This window comes from Narcine bancroftii, chromosome 4 (genome assembly GCF_036971445.1).
Source record: "Narcine bancroftii isolate sNarBan1 chromosome 4, sNarBan1.hap1, whole genome shotgun sequence".
Classification (NCBI taxonomy): Eukaryota; Metazoa; Chordata; class Chondrichthyes; order Torpediniformes; family Narcinidae; genus Narcine; species Narcine bancroftii.
Window position 1 is genome coordinate 25014148 of NC_091472.1, and position 12365 is coordinate 25026512.

At 37.1% G+C, this 12365-nt stretch overlaps 1 protein-coding gene across 1 annotated transcript in view; it reads right to left on the bottom strand.

The window, feature by feature from the left end:
• Positions 1-8995: 8995 nt before the first annotated feature.
• yipf4 (Yip1 domain family, member 4) overlaps positions 8996-12365 on the bottom strand; it is a 31905-nt gene continuing 28535 nt past the window's right edge. Inside the window, exons 4-6 of the mRNA XM_069930954.1 lie at positions 11218-11295; positions 11017-11130; positions 8996-9958 (exon numbers count right to left, since the gene is read on the bottom strand). Coding sequence (XP_069787055.1) covers positions 9821-9958; positions 11017-11130; positions 11218-11295 — 330 coding nt within the window. The 3' untranslated portion in view covers positions 8996-9820. The remainder of the gene's footprint in view (positions 9959-11016; positions 11131-11217; positions 11296-12365) is intronic.

Consider the following 12365-nt stretch of genomic DNA (forward strand, 5'->3'; position numbering starts at 1 on the left):
AAAGAAAAAAGTGTGAAAAAACAGAGCTCAATAAACATAAAATGCAGGAAGAGAAAGATAAAGTTACAGAGAAGAGACAGAAGGTGGCACCCAAAAGAGAAAAAGAATAACAGAGAAAAGGGAAGAAGGAAAATCACTGGAGAAGAAGGAAGAAGGCCTTACCTGCACATCGGAGTGGAGAGTCACTGTGGAGAGGAGCAGCCGATTTCCGGTGTTGGTGAATCCCCAGAGGAGCAGTGTCCTCCCGACCGGCGGACTCCAAAAATGGCTCTCAGAGCCAAGAAGAGTTGCGCATCCGCAGTGCACAAGTAAAAGAAAAGGTTAACGCCAGTGGGAAGGGGACTTTGTGGCCTTTATATATATATATAAATATATATATATATTTATGTGTATATATAAAGGCCAGTTGCGGAGCGGCCAGCTGAGAGACGTCCAGTATTGGGGCGTTCAGCTGGGGGAAGCAAGCAAGAAAGAAGAGTGGTGAGAAAGAGAATGAAGGGCTGAAAGAGGGTGAGCGACAGGGGGACGGCCTGCAGCAGGGGGCCCAGCGGCGGGTTGGCCTGCAGCGGGAGGCCCAACAACGGGAGACACAGCAGCTGAAGGCCCAGCAAGGATACAGAAGCAGCTCACCAGAGAAGGATGAAGATACAAAGATACAGAGAAGAGAAGAAGATGACACAGACATAAATACAGACACAGAAGAGGAGGAAGAAGTCCAAGAGTTTCAAAGGAAAGAAGGTGGTAAAATAGAAGGACAAAGTTTAGATAAAGCCTTTTTTTTTTTTTTTTTTTTTTCACACCATAAATCACAATAGCCATGCTATACACTTTTTCTTTTCCACACATTTACAGTGACTTTTTCTCCCTCCCCCCTCCCTCCTCCCAAGCCACCCCCCCACCCCCCCCCCCTCTCATCCATTTTAGGTATACAATCTAGGTTGCATTAATTCAGTTAGACAATGTTGTCATTCAACAAAAATACACCAGAAATTCTACTGAGTCCATTCTTTTCTTTTCTTCTCCTTCCATCAACTTAGGTAATGTTTGTTCCCGGTAGGTTTTCGCTATTGTATTTAACGTAAGGCTCCCATACTTGTTCGAATATTTCAATATTATTTCTTAAACTATATGTTATTTTTTCTAATGGAATACATTTATTCATTTCTATATACCATTGTTGTATTTTCAAATTATCTTCCAATTTCCAGGTTGACATAATACATTTTTTTGCTACGGCTAGGGCTATCTTGACAAATCTTTTTTGTGCATCTTCCAAGTCAATTCCAAATTCTTTATTTTTTATGTTACTTAGGAGAAAGATCTCTGGATTCTTTGGTATATTGTTTTCTGTTATTTTATTTAATATCTGATTGAGATCATCCCAAAATTTTTCTACTCTCTCACATGTCCAGATTGCATGAATTGTTGTTCCCCTTTCTTTTTTACATCGAAAACATCTATCAGATACTGTTGGGTCCCATTTATTTAACTTTTGCGGTGTAATGTATAGTCTGTGTAACCAATTATATTGTATCATACGCAGCCTCGTATTTATTGTATTTCTCATCGTTCCAGAGCATAACTTCTCCCATGTTTCCTTTTTTATCTTTATATTTAAATCTTGTTCCCATTTTTGTTTAGTTTTACCATTTGTTTCCTCATTCTCCTTTTCTTGCAGTTTAATATACATATTTTTTATAAATCTTTTGATTAACATTGTATCTGTAATCACATATTCAAGGTTACTTCCCTCTGGTAAACTCAAGTTGCTTCCTAATTTATCTTTCAAGTAGGATCTCAGTTGGTAATATGCCAGCGCTGTATCTCCAGTTATATTGTACTTATCTCTCATTTGTTCAAAGGATAAGAATCTACTTCCTGAAAAACAATTTTCTATTCTTTTAATCCCTTTTTTTTTCCCATTTTCTAAAGGCAAGGTTGTCTATTGTAAAAGGGAGTAGCTTATTTTGCGTCAATATTAGTTTTGGTATTTGGTAATTTATTTTATTTCTTTCTACATGAATCTTCTTCCATATATTGAGGAGATGGTGTAATACTGGAGAAGTTCTATGTTGTACCAATTTTTCGTCCCATTTATATAATATGTGTTCAGGTATCTTTTCCCCTATTTTATCTAATTCTAGTCTCGTCCAGTCTGGTTTTTCCCTTGTTTGATAAAAATCTGATAGGTACCTTAATTGTGCGGCTCTATAATAATTTTTGAAGTTTGGCAATTGTAAGCCTCCTTGTTTATACCATTCTGTTAATTTATCTAGTGCTATCCTCGGTTTCCCCCCTCTCCATAAAAATCTCCTTATTATTTTCTTTAACTCTTTGAAGAATTTTTCTGTCAGTTGTATTGGCAATGCCTGAAATAAGTATAGTATCCTTGGAAAAATGTTCATTTTAATACAGTTTATCCTTCCTATCAGTGTTAGTGGTAGCTCTTTCCAATGCTCTAAATCGTCCTGTAATTTTTTCATTAGTGGATTGTAATTGAGTTTATATAATTGGCCTAGATTTTTGTTTATTTGCACACCTAGGTATCTTATTGCCTGCGTTTGCCATCTGAATGGGGATTCCTCCTTAAATTTTGAGAAATCCGCGTTATTCATAGGCATTGCTTCACTTTTATTTACGTTTATCTTGTATCCCGACACTTCTCCATATTCCTTCAATTTCTTATATAGTTCTTTTATTGATAGTTCTGGTTCTGTTAAGTACACTATCACATCATCCGCAAACAGACTGATTTTATATTCCCTGTCTTTTATTTTTATTCCTTTTATATTATTATCTCTTCTTATCGATTCTGCTAGTGGTTCTATAGCTAGCGCAAACAATAATGGTGATAGTGGGCATCCCTGCCGCGTTGACCTGCTTAAGCTAAATTGCTTTGATACATGTCCATTTACTGTCACTTTCGCTAACGGTCCCTCATATAATGCTTTAATCCAATTAATAAACTTCTCCGGTAAACTGAATTTTTGCAATACTTTGAACAAGTAATTCCATTCTACTCTGTCGAAGGCCTTCTCTGCGTCTAAAGCAACTGCTACTGCCGGTGCTTTATTTCCTTCTACTGCATGAATTAAGTTAATAAATTTACAAATATTGTCTGTTGTGCGTCTTTTTTTGATAAATCCAGTTTGGTCTAAATTTACCATTTTCGGTACCTGTTCTGCTAATCTGTTTGCTAATAGTTTAGCTATTATCTTATAATCTGTGTTTAGCAGAGATATTGGTCTATATGACGCTGGTGAGAGTGGATCTTTCCCTTGTTTTAGTATCACTGTAATTATTGCTGTTTTACATGAATCTGGTAAGTTTTGTGTCTCATCAATCTGGTTGATTACATCCAGGAGGGGCGGTATTATTAGGTCTTTAAATGTTTTGTAGAATTCTATTGGGAGTCCATCCTCTCCTGGTGTCTTATTATTTGGTAAATTTTTTATTATCTCTTGTATTTCTACTGTTCCAAATGGTTCTGTTAATTTATTTTGTTCCTCTATTTGTAGTTTTGGTAGTTCAATTTTAGTCAAAAATTCATCTATTTTCCCTTCTTTCCCTTCGTTTTCGGTTCGGTATAATTGTTCATAGAATTCTCTGAAGTTTTCCTTAATTTCTTTTGGATTATATGTAATTTGTTTGTCTTTTTTCCTTGTTGCCAATACCATTTTCTTAGTTTGCTCTGTCTTAAGCTGCCATGCTAAGATTTTGTGTGTTTTTTCACCTAGTTCATAATATTTCTGTTTTGTCTTCATTATATTCTTCTCCACCTTATATGTTTGTAATGTTTCATATTTTATTTTTTTATCCGCCAATTCTCTTCTTTTGGTTGTATCTTCCTTTATTGCTAATTTTTTTTCTATGTTTATTATTTCCCTTTCCAACTGCTCTGTTTCCTGATTATAGTCCTTCTTCATCTTGGTTGCATAACTTATTATTTGCCCTCTAATGAATGCTTTCATTGCGTCCCATAGTATAAACTTATCTTCCACTGATTCCGTATTTACTTCAAAGTACATTTTTAATTGTTTTTCAATAAATTCTCTAAAATCCTGTCTTTTAAGTAGCATGGGGTTTAATCTCCATCTATACATTCTTGGAGGGATGTCCTCTAGCTCTATTGCCAATAACAGGGGTGAGTGGTCCGATAATAGTCTAGCTTTATATTCCGTTTTCCTAACTCTCCCTTGAATGTGGGCTGATAACAGGAATAGGTCTATCCTTGAGTATGTTTTATGTCTAGTCGAGTAGTATGAGTATTCCTTTTCTTTTGGGTTTTGTTTCCTCCATATGTCCACAAGTTTCATTTCTTGCATTGATTTAATTATAAATTTGGTTACTTTGTTCTTCCTGTTAATTTTTTTCCCCGTTTTATCCATATTTGGATCCAAATTCAGATTGAAATCCCCTCCTATTAGTATGTTCCCTTGCGTATTAGCTACCTTCAAAAAGATATCTTGCATAAACTTTTGATCTTCTTCGTTAGGTGAATATATATTAAGTAGATTCCAAAGATCTGAATATATCTGACATTTTATCATAACATATCTCCCTGCTGGATCTATTATTTCCTCTTCTATTTTAAATGGCACATTTTTGCTAATTAATATAGCCACTCCTCTTGCTTTTGAATTATACGATGCTGCTGTTACATGTCCTACCCAATCTCTCTTTAATTTCTTGTGCTCCAATTCAGTTAAGTGTGTTTCTTGGACAAATGCTATATCTATTTTTTCCTTTTTCAGTAAATTTAGTAGTTTCTTCCTTTTAATTTGGTTATGTATTCCATTAATATTTAGAGTCATATAGTTCAGCGTAGCCATTTTATATTTTGTTTATCTTCTCTTTCCGTTTTTCCATCATTACCTTTCCTCCTTTTCCATTTCTGTTTTCTTATTTTCAACTCTTTACCAGACAACATTCCTACAACATCCAACATTTTCCTTATTCTCCTATTTCTATCTTCTTTATCCCCAATCTCCCCTTCCCCTCCTGAGTTGCCCTTTATCCCTTGTCGGACAACCACATCTCCCCTCTCCATTTGGATTTGCGAATCCACTCGCAAGCGTCAACTGATTTTGCAGTGACCGCTCTTTTCCCCCACCCAGCCCCCCCCAGAAAAGATTTCGCTTTTTATATGTCACAAAGGTCACTCTTTTAATTCCTTCCTTATTCTCTCTATTCCATTACCTTCCCTTATTAATTCTTGTCTATACTCTCTATGTTTTCCTCTAATTACAGATACTTTCACATATGCCCATTGTCTCTATTCACTCTTATACCTCTTTACCCGCATACATATCAATCGTGGTCATTTTTACCCTCCTTACCCGTCTTCATCCCTCAGTCTATTTTTGTCTTTACCCACATACATATCAATCGTGATCATTTTTGCTCTCATTACCCGTCTTCATCCCTCAGTCTATTTTTGTAATTGTTCTGCAAATTTTTGTGCTTCTTCTGGATCCGAGAATAGTCTGTTTTGTTGTCCTGGAATAAATATTTTCAATACCGCAGGATGCTTCAGTGTAAATTTATATCCTTTCTTCCATAAAATCGCTTTTGCTGTATTGAACTCTTTTCTCTTCTTTAGGAGTTCAAAGCTTATATCTGGATAAATGAAGATTTTTTGCCCTTTATACTCCAGTGGTTTGTTGCCCTCTCTTACTTTTTCCATTGTCTTCTCCAGTACCTTTTCTCTTGTAGTATATCTTAGGAATTTTACTACAATAGATCTTGGTTTTTGTTGTGGTTGTGGTTTAGGGGCCAATGCTCTATGTGCCCTTTCTATTTCCATTTCTTGCTGTAGTTCTGGACATCCTAGGGCCTTAGGGATCCATTCTTTTATAAACTCCCTCATATTCTTGCCTTCTTCATCTTCCTTAAGGCCCACTATCTTTATGTTATTTCTTCTGTTATAATTTTCCATTATATCTATTTTTTGGGCTAGTAATTCTTGTGTCTCTTTAGTTTTTTTATTAGATTCCTCCAATTTCTTTTTTAAGTCTTCTACCTCCATTTCTGCTGCTATTGCCCGTTCTTCCATCTTGTCCATTTTTTTCCCCATTTCTGTTAAGGTCATATCCATTTTATTTATTTTCTTTTCTGTGTTGTTTATTCTTCTTCTTAAATCATTGAATTCCTGTGTTTGCCATTCTTTAAATGACTCCATGTATCCTCTAACAAGAGCAAGTATATCCTTTACCTTGCCTTTCCCTTTATCTATTTCACTGTACTCTTCCTCTTCTTCTTCCTCTGGGTTGACCATCTGTTGTTTCTTTGCTGCCCTTTCCTCCTCTTCTTTCTTGTTTCCATTGTCTTCTGTGGTCTCTTCTTGCTGCAGGTGTTCTGCAGCTGTCGTTGCCGGCTGTGGAGATCGACTCCCCAGCTGGTCCCCCCTCCCGTCGGTGTGTTTTTTTTCATGCGCATCGCGCATGCGCGACTCCTCGCGCATGCGCGGTTGCGCACTTTTACTCGGCTCTGTGAGCCATTGTTGTAGTTCTTTTTCTACCGACCTGAGGTAGTGGGGTCTTCTCTCCACAGTGGGCCTCTTCGGACAGGTAAGGCCTTCACCTTTTTCCTCCGTTGTCTTCTCTTCCTCTCTTCTTTCCGTTGATTTTGATTTTTCTCCTTTTGTCTCCATCTTCTTTCCACCTTTATACTCACTTTTCTTTAACTTGTATTTCTGTGCCTTTGTATTTTCTCTTGTTTTTCCCGACTTTTCTGGAGAGGGCTGGAGTTCACCATCCGGCCACTACTCCATCACGTGACTCCTCGATAAAGCCTTTTTCGAAGAACAAATGAGGTCATTAAAAGAATGGCCATCATTAGAATTTAGTTCAATCAAAAGAAAAGTGAAAGGAGCTGAAGACAGGATGCAAAGCTTAGAGTTGGTAAATGTGGAGGAACGAGAAGCTGCTCTAGAAATGGAGATAAATGATTTAAGAGGGAAGTTGGAAGAGAGCGAAAAAAAATTAAAGAGACACAAGATTTATTGTCACAAAAAGTTGACGTATTGGAAAACTTCAGTAGGCGAAACAACAAAAATAGTGGGCCTGAAAGGTCAGATATGAAGGAATTTATACAGACCCACATAAAAAAACAGAAATCGAAAGAGCGCATAGAGCACTAGTACCGAAACCGCCACCACATCAAAAATCGAAATCCATATTGGTAAAATTTCTAAGATATATGACAAGAGAAAACATACTGGAGCAGGCAAGAAAAAAGGTTAGAGAAGACATAAGCCGTTGGAATATAAGGGACAAAAAATATTTTTTTACCCGGACATAAGCTTCAAACTTTTAAAGAGGAAGGAATTCAACATGGTGAAAACAATCTTATGGAAGAAAGGGTATAACTTTATATTAAGACATCCAGCAGAACTCAAAGTATTTATTCCTAGGAAACAGAATAGACTGTTCTCGGACCCAAAGAAAGCCCAAGAATTTGCTGAACATTTGCAGGACAGGAGAAGAGAGGAGGAGGAGTGACAAGAAGGATGACCGGCAAGAAAATATAGAAAATTATGTAAAGATATAAAGTAAAGTTAATGTATATATAAAGATTTAAAGATGGATAAGAGAAGGGGAAGAAGGGAACAAAAAAGAGAGAGCTTTGTTATAAGATAGGAAAATAGTGTTCTCTGGCGGGGGGGGGGGGGGGGGCTGGGGTGGGAGAATAATGGTCACTGCGAAATCAGTAAGTTCGCAAACCTAATGGAAAGGGGAGTTGTGGTGGCCGTCAAGGGACAAGGGGCAATCCAAGGAGGGGAGGTTCATTTGGGGTTAAAGCGTTAATGCTTGTGGGGATTGTTGAGGTATTTCATGTCTTAAATGCGCTGTCATATATTGAGATTAAAAAGGAAAACTTAAAAAACAGTCATGGAAAAAAGGGATGGAGGTGGTGAAGAGGCAGAAAAGAAGTTAAAATAAAGATATAAGATGGCCACGTTGGACTATATGACTATAAACATTAACGAAATATATAACCAAGTTTAAGTGTATCCCATTGGGAAAAAAAAAATCACATATAATTTAAAAGACAAAGTTACAATGTTTGAAAAAACCTGGGAACCATATATGGAACATAACAGAAAGAGCAGGCCTAGGACCACCACCACCTAAAATGATAAGAAGATAAGCATGATCAGATTTAATGTGAATAAGTAGATACGTCTTTTTTGCTTGTATTCCTTTTGTATAAAGATATTGTTTTATTGTATTTTATATGTTCAATATTTACTGTTTTTGGAGGGGGTGGGAAGGGGGAAGGGAGGGATGGGGGGGAAAGAGAAAATGTCATTGTAAATATTTAAAGAGATGCATCTGTAAATATATTGGTTGATATGGTTCATAGTGCGATAAATAAAGAATTACAAAAAAAACTTCTACAAATGCATCTTTGGGAGTATCATCACCATACAACATTGCACAGCATGGGAGCTGCTCTGTCCAAGACTGGAAGAAATTGCAGAGAATTGTGAATGCTGCCCAGACCATCACACAAACTTTAATTCTTTCCATTAACTTCAACAGCACCTCTCAATGCCTCAGAAAAGCAGCCAACATACCAAAAAATTCATCACTTCCTAGCAACACTCTCTCCCTTCTCCCATCAACAAGATGATTCAAGAGTATGAAATTGAGTGCCACCAGGTGCAAGGTCAGTTTCTTTCCTGCTGCTATCAGACTATCCAATGAACCTCGCGAGTAAAATGTTGCCCTTAGTCTTCGAACCGATCTCTCACTGTAACTCCACACTCTTACTTGTGTATAGATAGATTTTCTAGATAACATCCAAAATATCAGCTTGTCAAAACACATGGTAAATAATGTAAACCTGAAACTTGAATTTGAAAATCAAATTAAGTCATGGTGTTCAAAAATCTAAAGCTTTGAAGAAAAAAGTGTCAATCTGGTCATGGCCTTAAGAAAATTATAGGGAATCAAGCAGGAAGAATATTAAAGAACAGCCAACCACAAACGCCTTTTTTGCTATTTATTTTACAAATGCTTATGTTACTATTTGGTTTGTATACAACAGCCAGAGAGCAGCTAAAAATAATCCAAGCAAAGGCACCCAACTTAAACAAAATTTAAACTACCGGTAATTTACACCAGCCATTCTCAATGGAGGCCACAGCACATTTCAGGAAGGGTCACAGAGTGAAATCATGGAATATTTTTCATGTAGTCATTAGAAGTATGGAAGAAACCAACTAAACTTGACTGCTTCACAGAGAAGGGAACCCATAAGCCATAGCCTTAAAAAGGTTGAGAATGGCTGATCTACATAAATTGGAAGTTTTAAAATGCTTGGAATGTATCTATTTGCAGGATTACATTTCCTTAGATAAAAGGTATCTATAGAATCATTTTCACTTAATCATCATCTCATAAAACTGCACATTTTAAAAATTACGATGATTTGAAAATAACAATGCCTTAACTTTGATTTTTTTTTCCTTCAGGGTGTTTCAAAATCGAATTTGACAGAAACTCTTTTCCTTGGTTATAACAAGCTTGATGGTTCGCACTGTCCGCTATTCGTCCACATCAAACCGGTCAACAGCCTTCACTTTTAGAAGTCAATTCCGCACAAAACCAAAACAGCTTTAAAATACGAATTAAATACAAATGTATGTAGCCACTAAACACTAGAAAGTGTTTAAACCCTAGAACTATGTCTTTAGACCCCAAAATTATCACTTGAGGAGGAAGAATTAATTTTCTTCACGTAGAGTCAATAGCACTTTTTCTCAACAATCTCCTTGAATGGGTCCTTACCAAACAGTCGGATCCTTTGATTCTCACACACCAGTATACAAGGACAAAAAATAGATGTACAGTAGAAATATTGGATAAATAAGAAGAGGTTTCTTTGTTTTAAATTCTTCTCCAACCAGTAGGGAAGCAGCACTGTAGGCAGCCCAGAATACACCAAACAACTGCAAAATAAGATTTGTCAAAGTGAATCAGATTTCCGTGTGAACACCTCCGATGCAATATACCACAGTGCAACAATCTGACTTTGATTTGAAAGTACTGGAGATCCATAGAGATTAAGGTTTTGGCAACACCTCACATTGTGGAGAATCTGCACAAATATCCTGGGCCAAGTTGGATTGGGTGCAAGATGTTGGTACAAATTCTCCACTGTTGGCCCTGGCAGGACAGCTTCTGTTGATTTCAATGGAGGGGAACTGGTGCAATTAGACAAGCCAGATTTTTTAAATATTTCAAGATTTTTCATGTTCTTAAATTTTGAATATTTTCGATTGTCTTCCATAACCAGCTAAACTGGAGAAGTGATTTGGTTGGCATTCAAAAAATTAAGTTTCACATTTTTGTAGGCAGGGCTCATCATGAAAGAATGTGCCAGTTCTGATCCACAAATAAGCACTCAGTCCTTATTATTCAATTTTTGCTTATCACTGATGGGTCTTGCAAAGTCAGCCTCGGGCCCCATTTCAATTTTTTTTAAAAATAAATGTAGATGTACATGCTGAGGAACCAATCACTGTATATAAAAATGCAGGGATCAGCTTGCAGACATTTGTGCCAAGTGATTCCTTTCTGTATGCTTTTCTAATAGAGAGTGGTCTTTACTTTCAAAAATCAATCACTGCTTGCAACTTGCAGTATAATCTATGGAAGTATAGTTTGTTCAACAATACAACTTCATTTTAGACATTTAAACATTCCAAGTTTTTAATTAATGTGCATTGGAACATATTAACTGTTTTAGATTATAACGCACATTTATGCTTATTTGCGGGAATAATGGATATAAAGGAGTGTCTTAGTGCCATCTGTGTTTTTTGTGCTTTGCTCCTCATGAATAACAATGACTTCATTTGATGCTATTCCGTGACAGGCATGGACCCATTTAGTTCATGACAAACACAGCTCACTGAAGACCACAGGTTCTAACTTAAGTTTTTGCACAACAATCACATAATTATTTTGCACAGCACGGCTAAAATTTTCATATATAGATACTCACCTTTATAACTGTAGATAAAAGCTCAAAAGATCGAACAACCAAAAGGACCGGAACAATTGCAATCAATGGGAGTAGTGAATATCCAATCACCCCAAGAACTTGACCATATGCAACCTGCAAAATAAGATAGCCAGATTTGTCTTGATACTATAACACCCAACCAGTACAACTATCCAGATTTAGTGAACAAAGCAACCTTACCTCACCACCAAGAACTCGAGCCAGTAAGAAGATGGTTAGTGATCCAAATATCCAGATTGTTATAATCCATGAAACAACCTAGAAGTAATAATCAAATGTTTATTTCAAGACAATATTTTTATTCTGCATGCAGAAGAACACAAAAGCTAGGAGCAGGATAGGTTACCTGGCTCATCGAATCTGCTCTGCCTTTAGATAAGATCACTACAGATCTGGCCATAGACTCACCTCCACCTATCTGCCTTTTTACCATAATCCGAAATACTTCAATTATGCAAAAATAAATCCCACGGTGTCTTAAGTATATTTAATGAGGCAACTTCCATTACTTCCTTGGTCAGAGGATTCCACAGATTTCACTAGTTTCTCAACTCCCCATAATCTTGAGGAAATGCATCCCAGTTCTAGTTTCACTTACCAGTGGAAGTAACTTTTCTTTCTCAATCCTGTCTTTATCCTTTCATAATTTTAAGAGTTGGAAGAGAATTTGAATGGTTTTCCATTCAAGGGAGGTTCATCAGCCTTGCAGCTGTTAGAAAAAACAATTCTTGAACATTGAAGTTCTTGTGCCCGAAAGTAGCAGTGAGAAGGGGCTTTGACTACGATGATGGGAGTCCTTTATGCTGTTGGGAAACGCCTTCATCTCTGGAATCTACCTGGTGAACCTCCTCTGCACTGCCTCCATAACCAATATATCCTTGCTCAAGAAAGGTGACCAGAGGTGTTCACAATACTCCAGGTGTTGCCTCACCAGTACCAATAGACAATAGACAATAGGAGCTGGAGTAGGCCGTTTGGCCCGTCAGGCCAGCACCGCCATTTTAGATCATGGTTGATCATTACCATCAGTACCCCTTTCCAGCCTTATCCCCATAACCCTTAACTCCGTTACCCACAAGAGTCTTATCTAACTCTCTTTTGAACATAGTCAGCGAATCCGCCTCTACCACCCTCTGTGGCAGAGCATTCCACAGATTCACACTTCTCTGGGTAAAAAAATGTTTTCTCATCTCCGTCCTAAAGGGCCTACCCTGTATTCTTACACTATGCCCTCTAGTCCTCGTCTCCCCCATCATTGGGAACAAGTAATCAGACTTCACCTTGTCTATCCCCCTGATGATTTTGTATACCTCAATCATGTCCCCCCT